The 16,208-nt window shown below is 37.6% G+C and overlaps 1 protein-coding gene across 1 annotated transcript in view; it reads right to left on the reverse strand.

Annotated features, from left to right (window-relative positions):
* Positions 1 to 1,474: 1,474 nt before the first annotated feature.
* VDR (vitamin D receptor) overlaps positions 1,475 to 16,208 on the reverse strand; it is a 1,187,212-nt gene continuing 1,172,478 nt past the window's right edge. Inside the window, exons 9-10 of the mRNA XM_044083873.1 lie at positions 16,083 to 16,199; positions 1,475 to 3,646 (exon numbers count right to left, since the gene is read on the reverse strand). Coding sequence (XP_043939808.1) covers positions 3,387 to 3,646; positions 16,083 to 16,199 — 377 coding nt within the window. The 3' untranslated portion in view covers positions 1,475 to 3,386. The remainder of the gene's footprint in view (positions 3,647 to 16,082; positions 16,200 to 16,208) is intronic.

Raw genomic sequence — 16,208 nt, forward strand, 5'->3', positions numbered from 1 at the left:
CAAAACTAAAACAGTCTACACTGGTGGAACTGCCAAGCATACCACCGTTGAATCCACAGCATTTGGCATTGAGGAGAATGAAGAAATAACAGAAGTTGTAAATCCAGTGATCACGAACATAACATCTGCAAGATACTGAATTGTGCTCAGACAGAAGGGGGCATCCCTACAGTGGACTATCTGAATAGCATCTAATGACAACAAAGAAATGACCAAGAGTCAGAACATTAAACAATTTTAGGAGTTCTGGAAGAAGAGGGATTGTGGCTGTTACACTTTTCTTTAGACATTCCCTGTTTTTTTTTTAACTTGTATGTTTTTTGTGCTTATGTACACAATTTTTTAATTCTATAATCCTCGGTTCTGACAAGCTAAGAAACTTTCATAACTGCAGATTACTTTTCACAGCCTTGACACTTTTAAGCAACAGAAGATGCAGTCTAATGAATATGAATGAAGAAGTTTAATGGAGACAATTAGCAATATTAAACATCCTACACAAAGACCATACATCAGTGTGCAGAACAGCAGGTCTGTATGAGAAACCTTGACTAGGATAAGCCATCAATAGCTGCACTTGTTGACTGAGTAATAAGATGAAAGAGAGAGAAGGCAGCAATACAAAAAAATGCAAATCTTGCAGCAGTACTTTAGTTTTCATGCAGGAAGAAAACACAACTAGAGACAGCACAGCAGACAACTTCAAAGCATGAAAGAATGGAAATTTATGTTAGCTGTGACCCATTATACATTAATGTCCTGCATTGCATACTGAATTTGGGGTGGATGTGGATGAAGCTACTGGAAAATTCTGAAATCAGAAGTTGGGAAAAGTCTGTCATCATTACCTCCTTAACATCTTCAAAAACTGATGTGACACCACAGTCCATCCATTGGATAGCAGGGATAACAGGGACTTAAAAATAATTTCTTGCACAAAGGTATGCCATCAACAAACTTGCACCTTATCCTGTTAAGCAACAGTCATCTCTAACAGCATAATGTACATATATACAGCATGTTTCTATAATCATTAAATGCAAGAGAGCTGTAACAGCAATGAGCCTGGTCAACAGCAATTCTGATGTACTGTAATGCAGATGACTCTACCCAACAACAGTTCCTCAAGTGTACATGTTCACCTTGTTCTATAAACAGATAAAAAGAGCTGCTAAATAAGTAATTGGAACAATTTATAGGAAACATGTATGCTAACTCCAGACTTGTAGTGTCCGATTAATGTAAACTTCATGGGATACCACTAAAGCATTCTAGACCAGTACAACTAGTCAAAGGCAGACCCCATGGAGACCTGTAGGGAACCAAAACATACTCGAGATCTGGCAAACACCATGACAATCTACTATACGCAGCAGACCAGGTCATACAGGCTCAGTACTGCATACTTTGTACTTCACGCTGGTTTTGAGCAGCAAGTTAAGTGATACTTGTACAGATCTCCAGACCAGATCAATCAGTTTTGAATGTGTTCTTATGATAATGCACCAAAGACATGGAACAGTTGTGCAGCACATTGCCAAAGGCATACTAATACTGCACAATTTACAGAAAACTAGTACAGAACAAAAGGCCACTCAAACTGCCTCTGAAGTAGTCACATGGGATTACACACACAAAATTTACAGATCAGCATAGCTCTCAGCTGTCCCTGGTTTTATCTCACATTTTTGCCCTGCCTCTTGTTTTTTTCGATTTTTCTGGTAAAGCATTGAAGATTACAAGCAGTCAATAATGCCAGACATTAGACTTCCATATTTCATTTGCTGCAGGCATGAAAATTCTTCAATGTGAACGACTTCCAGAGCGAACAGTCAGGACTGATTTTAACAAGCATCTTTTTTTGCAAAATTATCAGGCCCTTTCTGAAGAAGTAGCAGATTGTATTCTGAATAAGTCGTGATGCGAATGCCAAAGAAAGTGCTCAGTAAAGTGTTTTAGTGGATCTAACAGAGTGTTTCCTTGCTTCTACAACTTTCTTGGTTTTACTGTGTTTTGAATTTCGTGGGTTCCATACTTCTTAATTGTCAGAAAATGAGTGTTGATGCACACTGTTTAAGTGAATAACAGCAATATTTAAAATTGCCCTTGGTTGTAGGACTTTGTTCCCATTATTTTTGGCTTTGTCCATGACGTTTGAACAAAGATGTGCAGAGCTATGCAGATCAGGCTAACGTCATAGAGACAAACTAACACAGGTAATTGTGCAGAACAGTCTGATAGGATACAAATACATAGAAGGGCTAGTTTGATGGCATACAAGCCAAGAACTGCAAAACAATATAACATGGCAAGACAAAGTATTAAAGACCAATTTAACTGGATATGCTAATAAAAATAAATGTCAGTCTAATGAGAGACAATCACAGACAAAGAAATACTAAAACACTAAATGAGGTATGGACAAAGAATTACTAAAAATGGTGTAGTTGCTGCACTCCAAGGGATACAGGCAAGGAAATGTACATCAATTCAACCAGCTCTGCAAGGCATGTTGTATATTTCTATGAAAGAGCAAATCTAGCTAAATAGCTTAGTGCCCACTTAACAGGTTAAACGTATGGAATAGGCATAAAAAGCTACTCAGCAGTGACACTCATGCAGCATCTTTACAACAGTGGCACACAATACAACAAAGTTTCATGCCAGTCTCACCTGCATTAGCACAATTTAAATTGTGCATTAAATGCTAAGCCCTCCAGAATGCATTATGAATTCCAGAATTTTTTTCATTTTGGCTTAAATGACTTCAGCAGAACACAGCTACTTTCAATAATACTTACCACTCAGTCAACAGCATCTAAATGTTGCATGTCTGGCAGTACTTTCAACACCTACAGTTGATTCACTATTATCACATAACTTACTAGAAACTGACAGAAATTCCTTTCAAGAATTACAGCAGTTAGCTACAGCTCCCTGGGTTGTCTTCAGATCTTAATATCCCCATTTCATGCAGTAAACCCATATTCCCTACACCCTTTGAACACTGTAAAGTCAGTCCTTTTTTCAAATAGTTCCAGCTGTTCTTGAACAACACACTAAACATGTTCCCAGAATCAGGCTGGCTTTTAAGTCTTAAAGCAGCTTACAAATGTTTGTGGAGAGATCCTGTGTACTCCTGTTCAAAAAGAAGTGCGCTGAGCTGAGGTTATACACTTTGAAAATCCTCAATGAAACATTCACTCAATGTTCATACAGTTAACTCAGTAAAAAATCAACAATGGACATGCTTAGAGGATTGACCCTGACACAATTATGGGTGAGCGAGCGACAAAGTGTTCAATGTTTAGATGAGTTTCAACTCCCCTGTGGCTTGCATGGCAATCAGATAATCTGACTGACAGTGAGTGCTTCATTCGAGGAGCTCAGACAACTTCATTGCCAAATACCTCTAAAACCAGTGGTGTAAGCTGCATGCTGTGTTCAGGCTGAAAAGCAAGAAAATGGTACTGCTTGGAATGCTCTTCATTTAGGCTTCGTAAGTCTGCCAACTTCTGGATCATTTTAGCATACAGCAGATGCCCCTCTGGAAGAGCGTGCTTGCATTTAATGTATGCCTGCAGGGTTTCAGAAAGGCAGTCCTGTAGGGCTTCAACACGAGCGTGATCCTGCACTCCCGTACGATCTAAAGAAACAAGAGTACAGATTAACCTAAAATGCCACAACCTTGCAGCTATGTGCTAATAAAATCAACGTGTAATGCCAAAATAGACTGTACAGGACTGCTTTGTATATCTAAGGGCTAGTGAGGTCACCAATAGTCTTGGGTTCATGGATATTGCCCTGCTTTTGGATATCAGAACAAAGACTGGAAAAAGAACAGTAAAACCATAAGCCACTGTTGACAAAGTGAATACACTGCACAAATTTAGAGTTTACAAATAGTTATTCAACAATGCAAAACAAACAAAAAAAAAAGACTTCACCAGGAAGATATATGATAAAGATTTGGCTTCTTGGCATTGTTCCCAGACTTGATAGACAGTCCTAAACCTTTGACTGAAATCAAGATAATCAAAGACTAACAATCAGTTGGCCAGTTTAAGGTCAGCTCATGCCACATCTCTGCAAATTCTGAACAATACATCAACTTGAGAGATGAGAAAAGGAAGGAAGGTATGAATGTGTCTGAAGGCCTATGATCAGTCTAAAGTATGCTGCTGTAATGTTGTACAAAACAAAAAAAGACCAACGTTTTAGTAGGCAATGGCATCCAATTTATAAAGATTTGGGATGGAAGGGCAAAGTTAAATGCAACAGTTACATTTTAGAGACACATACACAGCTGTACATAATCAGTTATTTCACAGAATCAAGCCTCACTTAGCATTTCAATACTTATGCTACTTGGTGGAACATTTTTATTTTTGTTTAAACCAGGTCAGGGTCCCCTTCCTTTCAAATTACATTTTGTTTTGTGATGCATGGTCTATGTACAGTCAATACTTCCATGCACCGCAACTTTGAAATTGACAGAAAAAATATAAGCATTATGCTGTTTAGTAAATTGCGTGCCATCTTAATTTTCTACAAACCCAACCTCATGGCACTTAGCAAGCTCTTATTTTCTAGTGTTGATAATTTCATTACTATGTCCAAAGTAATAACAAATAAATTGAATATACCACCCTCTCAGTGCAACATTTGCAAAACTCTTGTCATTCATCAAGTTGAGAAGGATGTCAAGAAGCAGCATTAGCTCTCAATTTATCAGTTTTTCATCAGAAAAAGTAGGTTCAGTAAGACAACAGGAAACCACTCTACTCAATAATGCCCAGTTTTCTAATGAAGGATTCCTTATGTGATCAAACTCATTTAATTTGCTATGATGTATAAATAAAGTGGACATACCAGTTACATGACAGGAAATTGTAATGTTCAGAATCTGCATGCACAGAGCTTTGTTTATTAATAAAGAAAATGCATACAGACTTTCTTGCTGAGGTAGTACACAGGACTCATACAGCCTAGAAGTAAACGGCAAACCAACGTGTTGTTGCACAAGAAGCGGTCACTTTAATATGATAGAAATGCAAAGTGTACCAGCACCCTTTACACACACAGTACAGTATGTACAAATTTCACAAAGTTCCTATTTTTATCGTAGAGTTTTGACCACTACAAGAGGGGGTGATATTGACCTTGATCTGCAGATCAAGGAAACTGAATGGCAATTAAGACTCAATGCCAAGGTGAAACCTAGAATTAATGATACAATTTCCATCTCAACTATCTTGAAAAAAAAGAGCAAAAACAGGTTTAAATACAGGCTCCTTCAAGCCTAAGTGAATGCTAGCAGTTTTTAGGAAAGAAAAAGTTTAAAAATATATTTTTAAACAATTTTTAACATATACATGCTTTTATTACTTAATATTTTATTCTGTCATTGCAGTAATTCTAACATGGATGCCATTCATAAACTAGTGCATTATTCATGAATACATGATGTTACAAGGAAATTATGTCAGTCAGTTTTTCCTATTAATGTGACTGTTGTGAATTTTTATTTGACTCTGATGATGCCTGGATTGTAAAAGGCAAAAGCGCTTAGTCTCTGGTGATTTTATTGTATTAAAGTGACCGCTTCTTGAGCAAGAACACATTGGTTTGCTTGTTTACTTTTTTACTGTAGTTACCACGCTGCTTCTGCATTTGTGGCTGCAGTCGATTTCATACAGTCTAGATTTGGACAACTTTGTTTCAAGAAGTACAGTAAGCACAACTTCCCGAATGACGTTACAATGCATCTCCTTTACTGCTGAACTACCAACAACCATTTTAAAGGGAAGAGATCAACTTATTTGCAAGCTACCATTTTCTCAAGGACATGCAGAAATCTCCTGGCTGAGGTATAGCTGTTTATATTTGGGTGTCAGAATAAAGAGAACATTGTTTTATAAAGAGCCTGCAGACAGATGTGGTTTATTAAAATGAGCCCATATTATGAATGTATGAACTGTGATAGGGCTATACTAATCACGCAACCACAAAAAAGAAAGATCTGGATGTCATGACAGCAGAAAGCTCTACATCCACTTTAAAGGTTACTAGAATCATCAGATTGCCCAAATACCACTGCATAATGAATGTGAGTCCCACCCCAAGCAGTGACACACTACCATGCTGTATTTGGCGCTGAATCCTGACTGGGGGAAAATTCCTGAAAACGTGACTTTGAACTGGTAAAACATCCTCAGCTGTCTGTAACCAATTAATTTGTTTATAAGATGGGCAAACATAAAAGCAAAATAATTCTTCCAGGAAGTTTATTCAGCACAACTACTAGCCCCTCCCTACAGGAAAGACAGCTTAGGTAAATATAACCATCCTGAAGGAAAATGGTAGTAAAACTTGACTAGACTCCTACTGTATTTTAGAATCAGAAAAATACATGGTGACATTTCAAGGACCTGCTGAACAGTTCAGGTGATAGACAATACTGTATTTTTTGTGAAATAGAAAATACCATTTTGAACAAGCAGAGTATTACCTATAGAAATAAGCTCATCTTCATGGGATAGTCTGGAGTAGTACTTGTAGACTGTGGCTGGCCATTTTTAGTGATTACCTAGAATACCGGAACAATGACATAGTACCTGTCATAGCTACCTCACAGAAGAAATGAAAGCAGCCAAGACAGGCATGAATGTGATACCTGTCTGAATCTATCAATGAGAAGAAATCAGATGAACAAAGGCCATTTGATAGCAACAGATAAGATGTCTACTTGGTTTTCATGCAAGAGATCTTACCAAATGAGCTAGGAGAAGCCACCTCAGCCCGATCACTGGGAAGAAAAACAACTTTCTAGTGAGTGGAACTGTATTATGTGATCACAAATATATGGAAGTGCCATTGGTATATTAAGCTTGAGATTGCAGTATCTTGAAAAATTCCATTTACATACAGCAAGCTCAGAATATATATACACAGTAAGCATGCAGGGCCCCGCAGCTTCCTATGTGGGGGTGGGGTAGGGATACAATGCTAAACTGATGAAGAAAAGTAACCCTACAACTAAACACAACAAAGCTGTTGCATATTCAGACATCTCTAGGAAGACAAGTTTCATTTCCCTCCCTGCATCCCGGCTACTTTATCCTTTCATACATAAGCAGTAATGCACATTTCAGACTAACCAGTTATTCTTCAGGAAGAGTTGGGTTCACTGCTGCAGAAATTAAACAGGTTAGAAGCTTGCTAAACCCTGTTATTATTACCAGACAGACACTAATACAGGCATAACATCACACAAACCTGCAGAGAAGTGGGCCCAGCTATTTAGGGTTATATAGGAAAGGAAACGACAACAAAAAAATAAAAGCAGAAACAAACAAAAACAAAGGAGGGTCATACAAGCCTTGTGTGGGGATGGCCAGAGGAGATAAAAAATGAGGTTGCTTGGAACTTCTGGTAAGCACAGGGAGAAAGAAATCCATAGTTTGATATAAAATAGGTGAACAGGAAAGGAAAAGGGAATGAAAAAATAAGATGTAAAAAAGGCTGACACCTTTCTAGTAGATTTGACTGCTTACCCACCTCTCTTCGTGATGGAAAGTAAGAGGGAGTGAGAAAGCCTGAGCTCCAAAACAATTAAAGCATGAAAACTAAAACACAACTATGTGGACTGCTTTGAAACAAAATTCACTCTTTTGGATGACGGTGCCACTCAAAGTCTGAACTAGAATGGGGACCTACTTGTGCTTTAACATGTTAATGGTCACAGTATTGATGGAAAATGTTTGAAGCCAAACTTGCACTATGGCCTCTGGTGGACAAATTGGGTTTCACTGACAAGTAAGCTTGGCATTATCAAAAAAGAAGAGAGTGAATGGTATCTGTCAACCCCTCTACACGCGAAATTTAACTGTGTAATATGTCTTATAAAAAAATGTACAGACAGGCAGCATGTGATATAAAAGTAAACAAGAAATGGCAAACATATGAAGCCAGGTAGATATTTTCATGACTGGGAAATGAAAAGGAATAGGAGTTAAGAGAAAAAGAGCATAAATCATACAAGAAAACACCATATCAAAATAAGAATATTTTTACTTGATCTGCTCAGTCATGAGATTGGTGCGGAGTGTGAGGATCGTGTAACAATAATCAGATAATGATATCTGGTAGGTGGTGCAAAGTCTGGCTTGCTGCATGGCTACTTTCAGCCAGGAGGGCTGAAGTAGAGTACAATGTACTGTGTGCACATTAACAGAACCAAAACTATTCCTACAAACAGCTCAGCCTTACACCACATAATTTCTATTTTATTAAGTATATGCAGACATCTCTGATTTATACTCTGTATATAGTCCGTGAAGTTTTTTTTTCTTCTTTGTCCACTAAGTTTTCTGTTTGTGTTTACTGACAAATCTGTTATTTCACTTTTTTTTTTTACATCTATTATGCCCTTCATCCTCTTGATCTTACTAGCCGTCTTGAAAATGGTATGTACCCAGAAAGCAAGATTCCTGTGCCTTTTCTGTGTTGTTTCTTAATTTTCTACCACTAGCCTGGGCTGTGGTTGAAAAGGGTCCCTGGGGAAGTCCACCTAGAGTGGCAATAAACAAATATTTCAGTACCAAGCACATATTCTCCATTTTAACTGAAATCATTCTAATCAGGTGAAACATTCTACTATGTTATACACTTAGATATGCACTTCATCTGCCATGTATATCAGTTCATATTCTTTCCATTCAGTGAGTCTAAGTTTTGTAAATCAGTTTGCATGTATGTAAGAAGGGAGCATACTTACCTCTGACACTATAGTGTCACAATAACACAGTTATGTCCACTCTTTGTTGTATTGCTGCATTAGTTTTTGTTGCTTTTCTCCCTGGCATCTACTGTACTGAAAAAGAAGTATCCAGTCTGACTTGCATAATTACCAAATAAAAATAAACTTTTACTGTTTATCTGGATTATGTCACACTCAAAATGAAATGCAGTCCTTTGTTCTTATTTAATGCAAACAATGAACAGCACTGCTGGATCCACCACTGTGAACTGAGCTTACCATACAAAGTTTTCTTGCTGAAAATTAATCTTCAAGTGTGTTACAATTATGATCTCAATGTACATATTCATGTAAACTTTAGCAATACTTCTGTGGAAAAACTGAAATATTCATTTATGACGTAGATTATTTAATGTGACTACGAGATACAAACAGTTGGTTACAGAAGATGTCAAACTTTTAGAAACTACCTAATGAAAATGAATGTGATTAAAATTAGTGGAAGTTGATGCACAACAAGAGAGTAAGGAAATCATACTAAAACATAAAAAAAAAAAAATGGAAACGATGTACTTGTTTTTACCCCCCCCATTTTCAGACTACATATCCAAACCTTTTGGACAACAAGCTGAATTATGTCTACCAGTCTCTGATACTACAGAAATGTACATGAAGTTTGGAAAAAAAATAGATTAATGCTAATTTCAAAACAACAATGTAATTGAGCAAGAATGTATATGTCCTACCTTTTTATAGCTAACCCTAAGTATATGAACACCATGGAGACCAAGAACTAATGGAATAGGAAATTATGCAAATAAAATAGGATCTTCATTGCTCAAGACTCCTCAGTCATGTGCAGTAAAACATTTATATAGATATCGTTTGTTATGTTTAGAGAAGAAGCAAAGAGTGGATATGAATAATAAGATACTACTGGAGACCCGAATGAGCTGGCTTAGGGAGGGAGAGGAGTGAAGGGGCTAAGCCTGCTCACCTGTATGTGGAGTGCATGTCCAGCCACAAAGTGCATCAGTTTCCCTGAAGAAATGTGAGTGAGATGCTCATTCCAGGAATCAAGGCTACATCGAGGTTTATGCCACCAACAACAGTGAAAGCTGCAGTCCCATGCAATGGGCACTGCTTGTTCTCCAGGCAGAATGCATACTAGACATGTGTTGGTAGTTAAGACAATAAGAAAACCCCGGTCCCTGAACGGGATGAAGACAACATTCCTGGTTCATCCACCACTCGTCCCTAGAAGAACAAATGGGAAAACGGCTGCTCTTGCCCGAGATTGTAGGAAAAAAAATTAACAGGAGCCCAGAATCAGTAGCTAAATTATGTTTTTGATATGCAACTGAAAGACTTCACTAGAGATTTCTTATTTTTTGATTTGATACACAGCTGTTTTATTTTTTTTGAGTCATAGGTTCATAGGTTAGTACTAGGCTAACTGCCCTTGCGAGCCATTTTAAGTCTAGCTAATTATCCCTTGTGAGATTCAAACCCTGCATCTTGTGTTTGTAAGGCAAACACCTTAACCATTAGGCCAACCTCCCAACCCTTAGCACTGATTACAAAAAAAAAAGGTACATCTAAGGGTGCTACAGTCACACATGCATATGTAAGCATTTTTACACCACTGTCTGAATAAGAAAGGTTTAACAGTATGAAAATTAAGTTGTACTCAGTTTGTTGAATTTTTTTCATATGCAGATGTGAATTGCAATTATTATCTGAGTTTTCTGGCAGACTCATTCAAAGAGATTCAACTTGTAATATCTAAAGTTCTAATTTTCCTTTTCAGTTTTCTAGATGCAACAAACAGTGATCACAGAAGTCTCTACGATCAACAGAGACAAGGCTGAAGACTTGGAAGTTGACTGGAGAGAAAGCACAACTGCTGAAGAAATTACTCAGGGTTCTAACACCTCAAGAAGACGAAACAGGTGGAGTTGAAGAATGTCAGTACCTCAAAACAGCACGTGTGAGGACTACAGAACAGATGTGTCCAAACTAGGTATGGAAATAAAGTACATAAGGAAAGCTGGTGGTGGAATGCAGAAGTCCAGGAAGTCATCAAAATAAAGTAGTATTGCTGGAAAAAAAGTGAAACAGAAAATACAGTCCAACTGGATTACTGGTTGGTTTACAAAAAGGCTAAGAAAGGAGCTGCAATAACAAAGAACAAGGCATCAGGAAAGTGACTCAGTAGAAAGCACAAAGAAAATATCAGGTTGCAAGGCAAAGACAGAAAGATAAAGAAAGGTAAAAAAGGCAGTCAATTAACCTTCACAAGGGATGCCAGTAACAACTTGCTCACCACTCCACGGGACATCAAAAGAAGTAAAGGGTACTTCCAGCAGCTTCTGAATGAAGAAAACCCCACAGAAGCTGTACTGCCCCAGACATAGTCAATAGTGAGAGAAGAGGAGGAGCCCACCCAAGAAAAAGTTAAGGACAGAATTCACGGAAAGCAACAGACTCAGTTAAGGTTACAGCAGATATTACAAAGATGTTGGGGGAGATATGGCTCCTGAGGGTACTCAAAGCAGTATGAAGAGAAAGGCATATCACAGATGACTCAAAGATAAACATACTCTTGCAAGAGTTCAAGAACAAATGGGACATTCATAACTGTGGCCAGTATATAGGTATCAAACTCCAGTCACACTATATTGCACGAAAACAATAAAAATCAATCAAAGGAGGTTAGAAAGGATTGGGAAGAGACTGGATAAGCAATTCACAAAGAAAGAATCAGAGGCTAGATGTATATACAACAAAATTTAAAAGATTTAGGATTTTTGTTTGGAAATGTTTACATATATAGTTTTATACCAAAAGTAGACTCCAGAGAATGTTTCCTCAGGTAGACAGCAAATGTTGGAGGTGTGACAGGGAAGAAAAAGGTAATTGGGAACATATTTTCTGGGAGTGCGGTGAATTGGTGGACTTTAAGGATTCCTTGTGGATGCCCTGTTGGAGATGCTGGGTGGATGGATTGGTGTGATGGAGATAATGTTTCTGAGCTATGATACAAAATTAAAATTGTCTAGACATGGTAAGGCCTTGCTGTGTCTAATTATGTTGGCTGCCAAAAAAGCAATTACTAGAAAATGGAAATCAAAATCTAAACCAACTATACTAGAAGTAGTGAGTATAGTAACAGAGAAAAAACAACTGGGATTGAGCTCTTTAGAAAAGGGTAGGCACAAACTACATAGGAAAAATGGAAACTGTGGGAACAATGCATACAGGGGAGGAATAAGGTTCAAAAAGGCAGGACTTAAATGAGCTATGTAATATCTGACTGAAAATGATTGGATAGATTATAAATGATGTATAATGTCTGCAACTGGGAGTGTGTCAGTATGGTTTGTGATGTAAAATACTTGCAACTAGGATTGTGTCGGTGTGGTTTGTTTTCATTTATATAAATGCATGATTGCCTGTGTCGTAAGTGATGGTTTAATAAAGATGTTTCTTGTTTAAAAAAAAGCCAGGAATTGAATAATTTATGTAATGTTACTTAAGTTATATGATATATAGTAATATATGTGAAGTATAACATTTGTAAATGTGAACTTGTTAATACAGTTTGATTTATTTTATGTCAATGTAAATTTGTTTATGTCACAAGTGATAATTCAATAAAGGTATTTAAAAAAATTCTAGAGAAGGTGATTGATAAATACAGAGAGTAGTAGAAAGTAAGACGGAAGATGAGCAGTTTGGATTCAGATCTATTTATATACAGATATTGAGCATAATATGAAACCATTTTATAGATGCATAAGATGTGGAGGGAGTAAAGACATACAAACTGATACTGTTGTTGTTGTGTCTTTCGACTTTTCCCAGTTAGGGGTCACCACAGCGGAACTCCGGTCCACTAATGACTGGCAGTAGATTTTTATGTGCCGAGTTGCCAGCCCTGACGCACAACCTTCAACGAAGGTACGCCCTTTCATGCATGTCTCCACACAGAAGAAGCTCTAGCTGAGAAACGAACAGGACAACATCTATCTGTGAGGCGACAACGCTACAGCAGCACCACCACCGCCAAACTGATACTGTGCAAATTATTCTCTGACACAACACATTATGGATATATTTACAAAATCTTATGCGAAACAGATTGGTTCCACAAGGGGGAGATAAGTTATTCTAGTGACATCCAGGTAACCTCAGACACTAGAATGTAAAAGAACCATGCAAACTGGAGCCAAACAAAGCACAGGGAGGAGATGGAATTAGCAATAATGACCTGAAAACACTTCAGCAAGAATGTATAGTACCATTACATATATATTCATATCTATTATTTACTAGATTGTATAACTATGGAGAAATTCCTCAAGATTGGAAACATGCATTTATTAAACCTGTCTTTAAGGGAAAGGGGAGTAGGACACACCTAGAGTCATACAGACCCTTAAGTCTGCTTTCATGTTGTGGAAAAATAATGGAGAAGGTAACATTGGATAAGTTATTGTCAGAACTGGAAATGTTGGGACTTGAAACCATATATCAGCATGCATATGTTGAAAATAGAATTATTACCACCTGTAACATGATTTTCTGTTGCAATATAACAGCAGCTATGAATAAAAAATTGTGCTGTGGTGTAATTTATATAGATTTAACTTCAGCATTTGATGGGGTCATACACAAAACACTGATCAATAAATTACAACAACTAGGTATTGATGTACTCTTGATATGGATAGCTGCATGGCTTAAAATAGGACATGGCAAGAATCATACAATTGGGCAGGTGACATTATTGGTTACAGTCAGGGTGTCCCACAGGGCTCTGTCCTAGGCCTTTACCTGTTTAGATTGCATCTTTCAGACCTTTCTTTTTCTTCTAAGGTGTTCTACAGTCTGTATGCAGATGACCTAAAATTGGGTAAACTGATTACATGTATTACAGATAGGGCATGTCTTTAAAAGACCCTGACTAAACTGACCATTTGGGCACAGGAAAATAATATGCTGATAAATACATCAAAAAGTAAGCATATGATATTTGGCAGACAAACTAAAAGGTGAATATTTAGTACAGCACACAGTGACTGAAACTGTAGATTCATTTAAGGACCTGGGTATATAGGTAGATCCAGCTTTGAGTTTTTCTAATCATATCAACCAATTGGTTAATGATAGTTACAGACCTATCAGTTGTATAAAAAGATGTATAAAATCTAGGAAATCAGAAAAAATGAAGTCATTGTTAATTACATTAGACCCAAACCTGAGTATGGAATAACAATATGAAAACCTTATAAGAAAACAAGTAAATTGGAAAGAGTACAGTGGAAATATACCAAGGGCGTCCAAGGATGTAAAATGTACGTTACTATGTAAGACTAAATATCTGAACTTGTAACAGTGTCTCTTACAGACATTTAAGAGGAGATCTTACTTAGGTATATAGGGACAACTACCTCTGGGAATGTTTGTGGTTATCAAAAAGTAGTAGAGTCATTAAAGAGACGTGTCGAAACATCTATAGGAATGAAAAATGTACTAACTGATTCTATGAAAGAGCAGCCAATGCATGGAACAGACTACCTAACTGCATTAAAGCAAACACTAGTTTAGATATTTTTAAGAACAACCTGGATGCTTATTATGGGAACAACTGTCCTGGTATACTGGTAGTCTAGAAGGGTATTAATGCCCATGCTTGAGATATCTGTATGTATGTATGTAATAATGGAACAGGTTAACAGCTTCAAGTGTCTAGGAGGGGTGGTTGAGAAGGAATGTCTGAATGAGGAGGTTAAAGCTAGAATGAGAGGGGCTGCAGCCAATTGGCATACAGTGTCATGTGTAGTGTATGACAGAAAAAGGGCAAAAGAAGCTGAAAAGTAAGGTGTACAAAACAGTGGTGTGACAGTACTACTGCATGGTACAGAAACCTGGGCAGTAAAGGCAAAGTAGTTGAAGCAAGAGATGATGGACATGAAGTGCCTGAGATGGGCAGCAGGATGCACAGTGAGACTGATGAAGAAATCAGGAAATAACAGCAGAAGCCACAGTAGCGCCGATTGCAGAAAAGGTCAAAGTGAACAGATTAGTGGTCCAGGCAAATGTGCAGAAAAGCAAAAGAATCTGGTGAAGAAGATTTGGAACAGACAGGAAGAAGGCAAGAGGAAATGAGGGCATTCAGCAAAGAGGTGGATGGATTGTGTGAGAAAAGACCTGAGACAGTCAGGCATGAGTGTTGAAGGTAGGAGAGAGTAGCACTGAATAAAGAGAACGAGCGATGGTGAAAACTGACAACACCCTGACCTCATGTAGAAAATGAGGAAAAGGGGGCTGATGATGCTCATGATAACCCAGCAGCATCAATTCAGATCTACAACAGAAAAGTTTGATGTGTTAGTCTGGTAAACACGGTCACTTAGAGATACTGCAGTTCAAAATAAAAGTATTATGCAATCAACATGGGGTGTACTCCTCTTTGATGGAATTTAACTATTTTTTCCTGGCAAAATAAAAAGTCATTAACCTAGACAAATGAGGTCAGAGAGATTACAAATGCAGCGCTAAGTGACATGAGTGATCAAAAACTTTCATGCTAAAAATGAAGTCCAGGAATAGGGTGGCAGATCTGGACACTTGCATAGCAACATGGGTCTCACTTCTGATCTCTCTGTTGCTTGAATGCAGAGTAACAGTGAGCCATATGATTGTAGTAGCAGTGAAAATGTCACAAATGAAACATGTCCTTTCAGAATCTGGAATCCAAAACATTACTGTAATTCCATTAAATTAAAGGTGAGGAGACTATAAAACAACTACAAAAAATACAAGCCTCACAAGCAATATACTTGTAGCCTTAAAAAACAACACCTAGTAATCAAATGGAAGGCAAAGACAACTGAAGTTTGGTACACTGGGACAAAGTAACACAGTCAGAGAAAACCATGATTTGTCTGTGCAATCCCCTTCTATTACACTCTGAAGCCAGCTGCAGTCTATATACTGTGTTACACATTTTACTTGTTCAGTCTTGCTCCTGAAACCCATTTTAAGCCTTCTGTATACCTTGATTCTCAAGATTAACAGGAATCCTGCACTGAAAATATATATATATATATATATATATATATATATATATATATATATATGTGTGTGTGTGTGTGTGTGTGTGTGTGTGTGTGTGTGTGTGTGTGTGTGTGTGTGTGTATAGGTATGTTTGAGGATGGAATTAGACAATTAGACTACTGGTAAGGATACCAGGCAAATGCTGAATGGAATTCACAGTAGAAACATGTTGAGAGAAAGCAAAGGTCAACCTTACCAGGAGAAAGTAAGCAAATGGCCATCAGAAGAACATGTTCTGCTTCATGAAGGCCAAGTTTCTTCAATCCGATCTGAAACTTTACAAGTGGCTCCAGCAGCTCCAAGGAATGACCAGCTGGCAGAA

This window comes from Protopterus annectens, chromosome 9.part0 (genome assembly GCF_019279795.1).
Source record: "Protopterus annectens isolate FY-2018-M chromosome 9.part0, PAN1.0, whole genome shotgun sequence".
NCBI classification, from domain to species: domain Eukaryota; kingdom Metazoa; phylum Chordata; order Ceratodontiformes; family Protopteridae; genus Protopterus; species Protopterus annectens.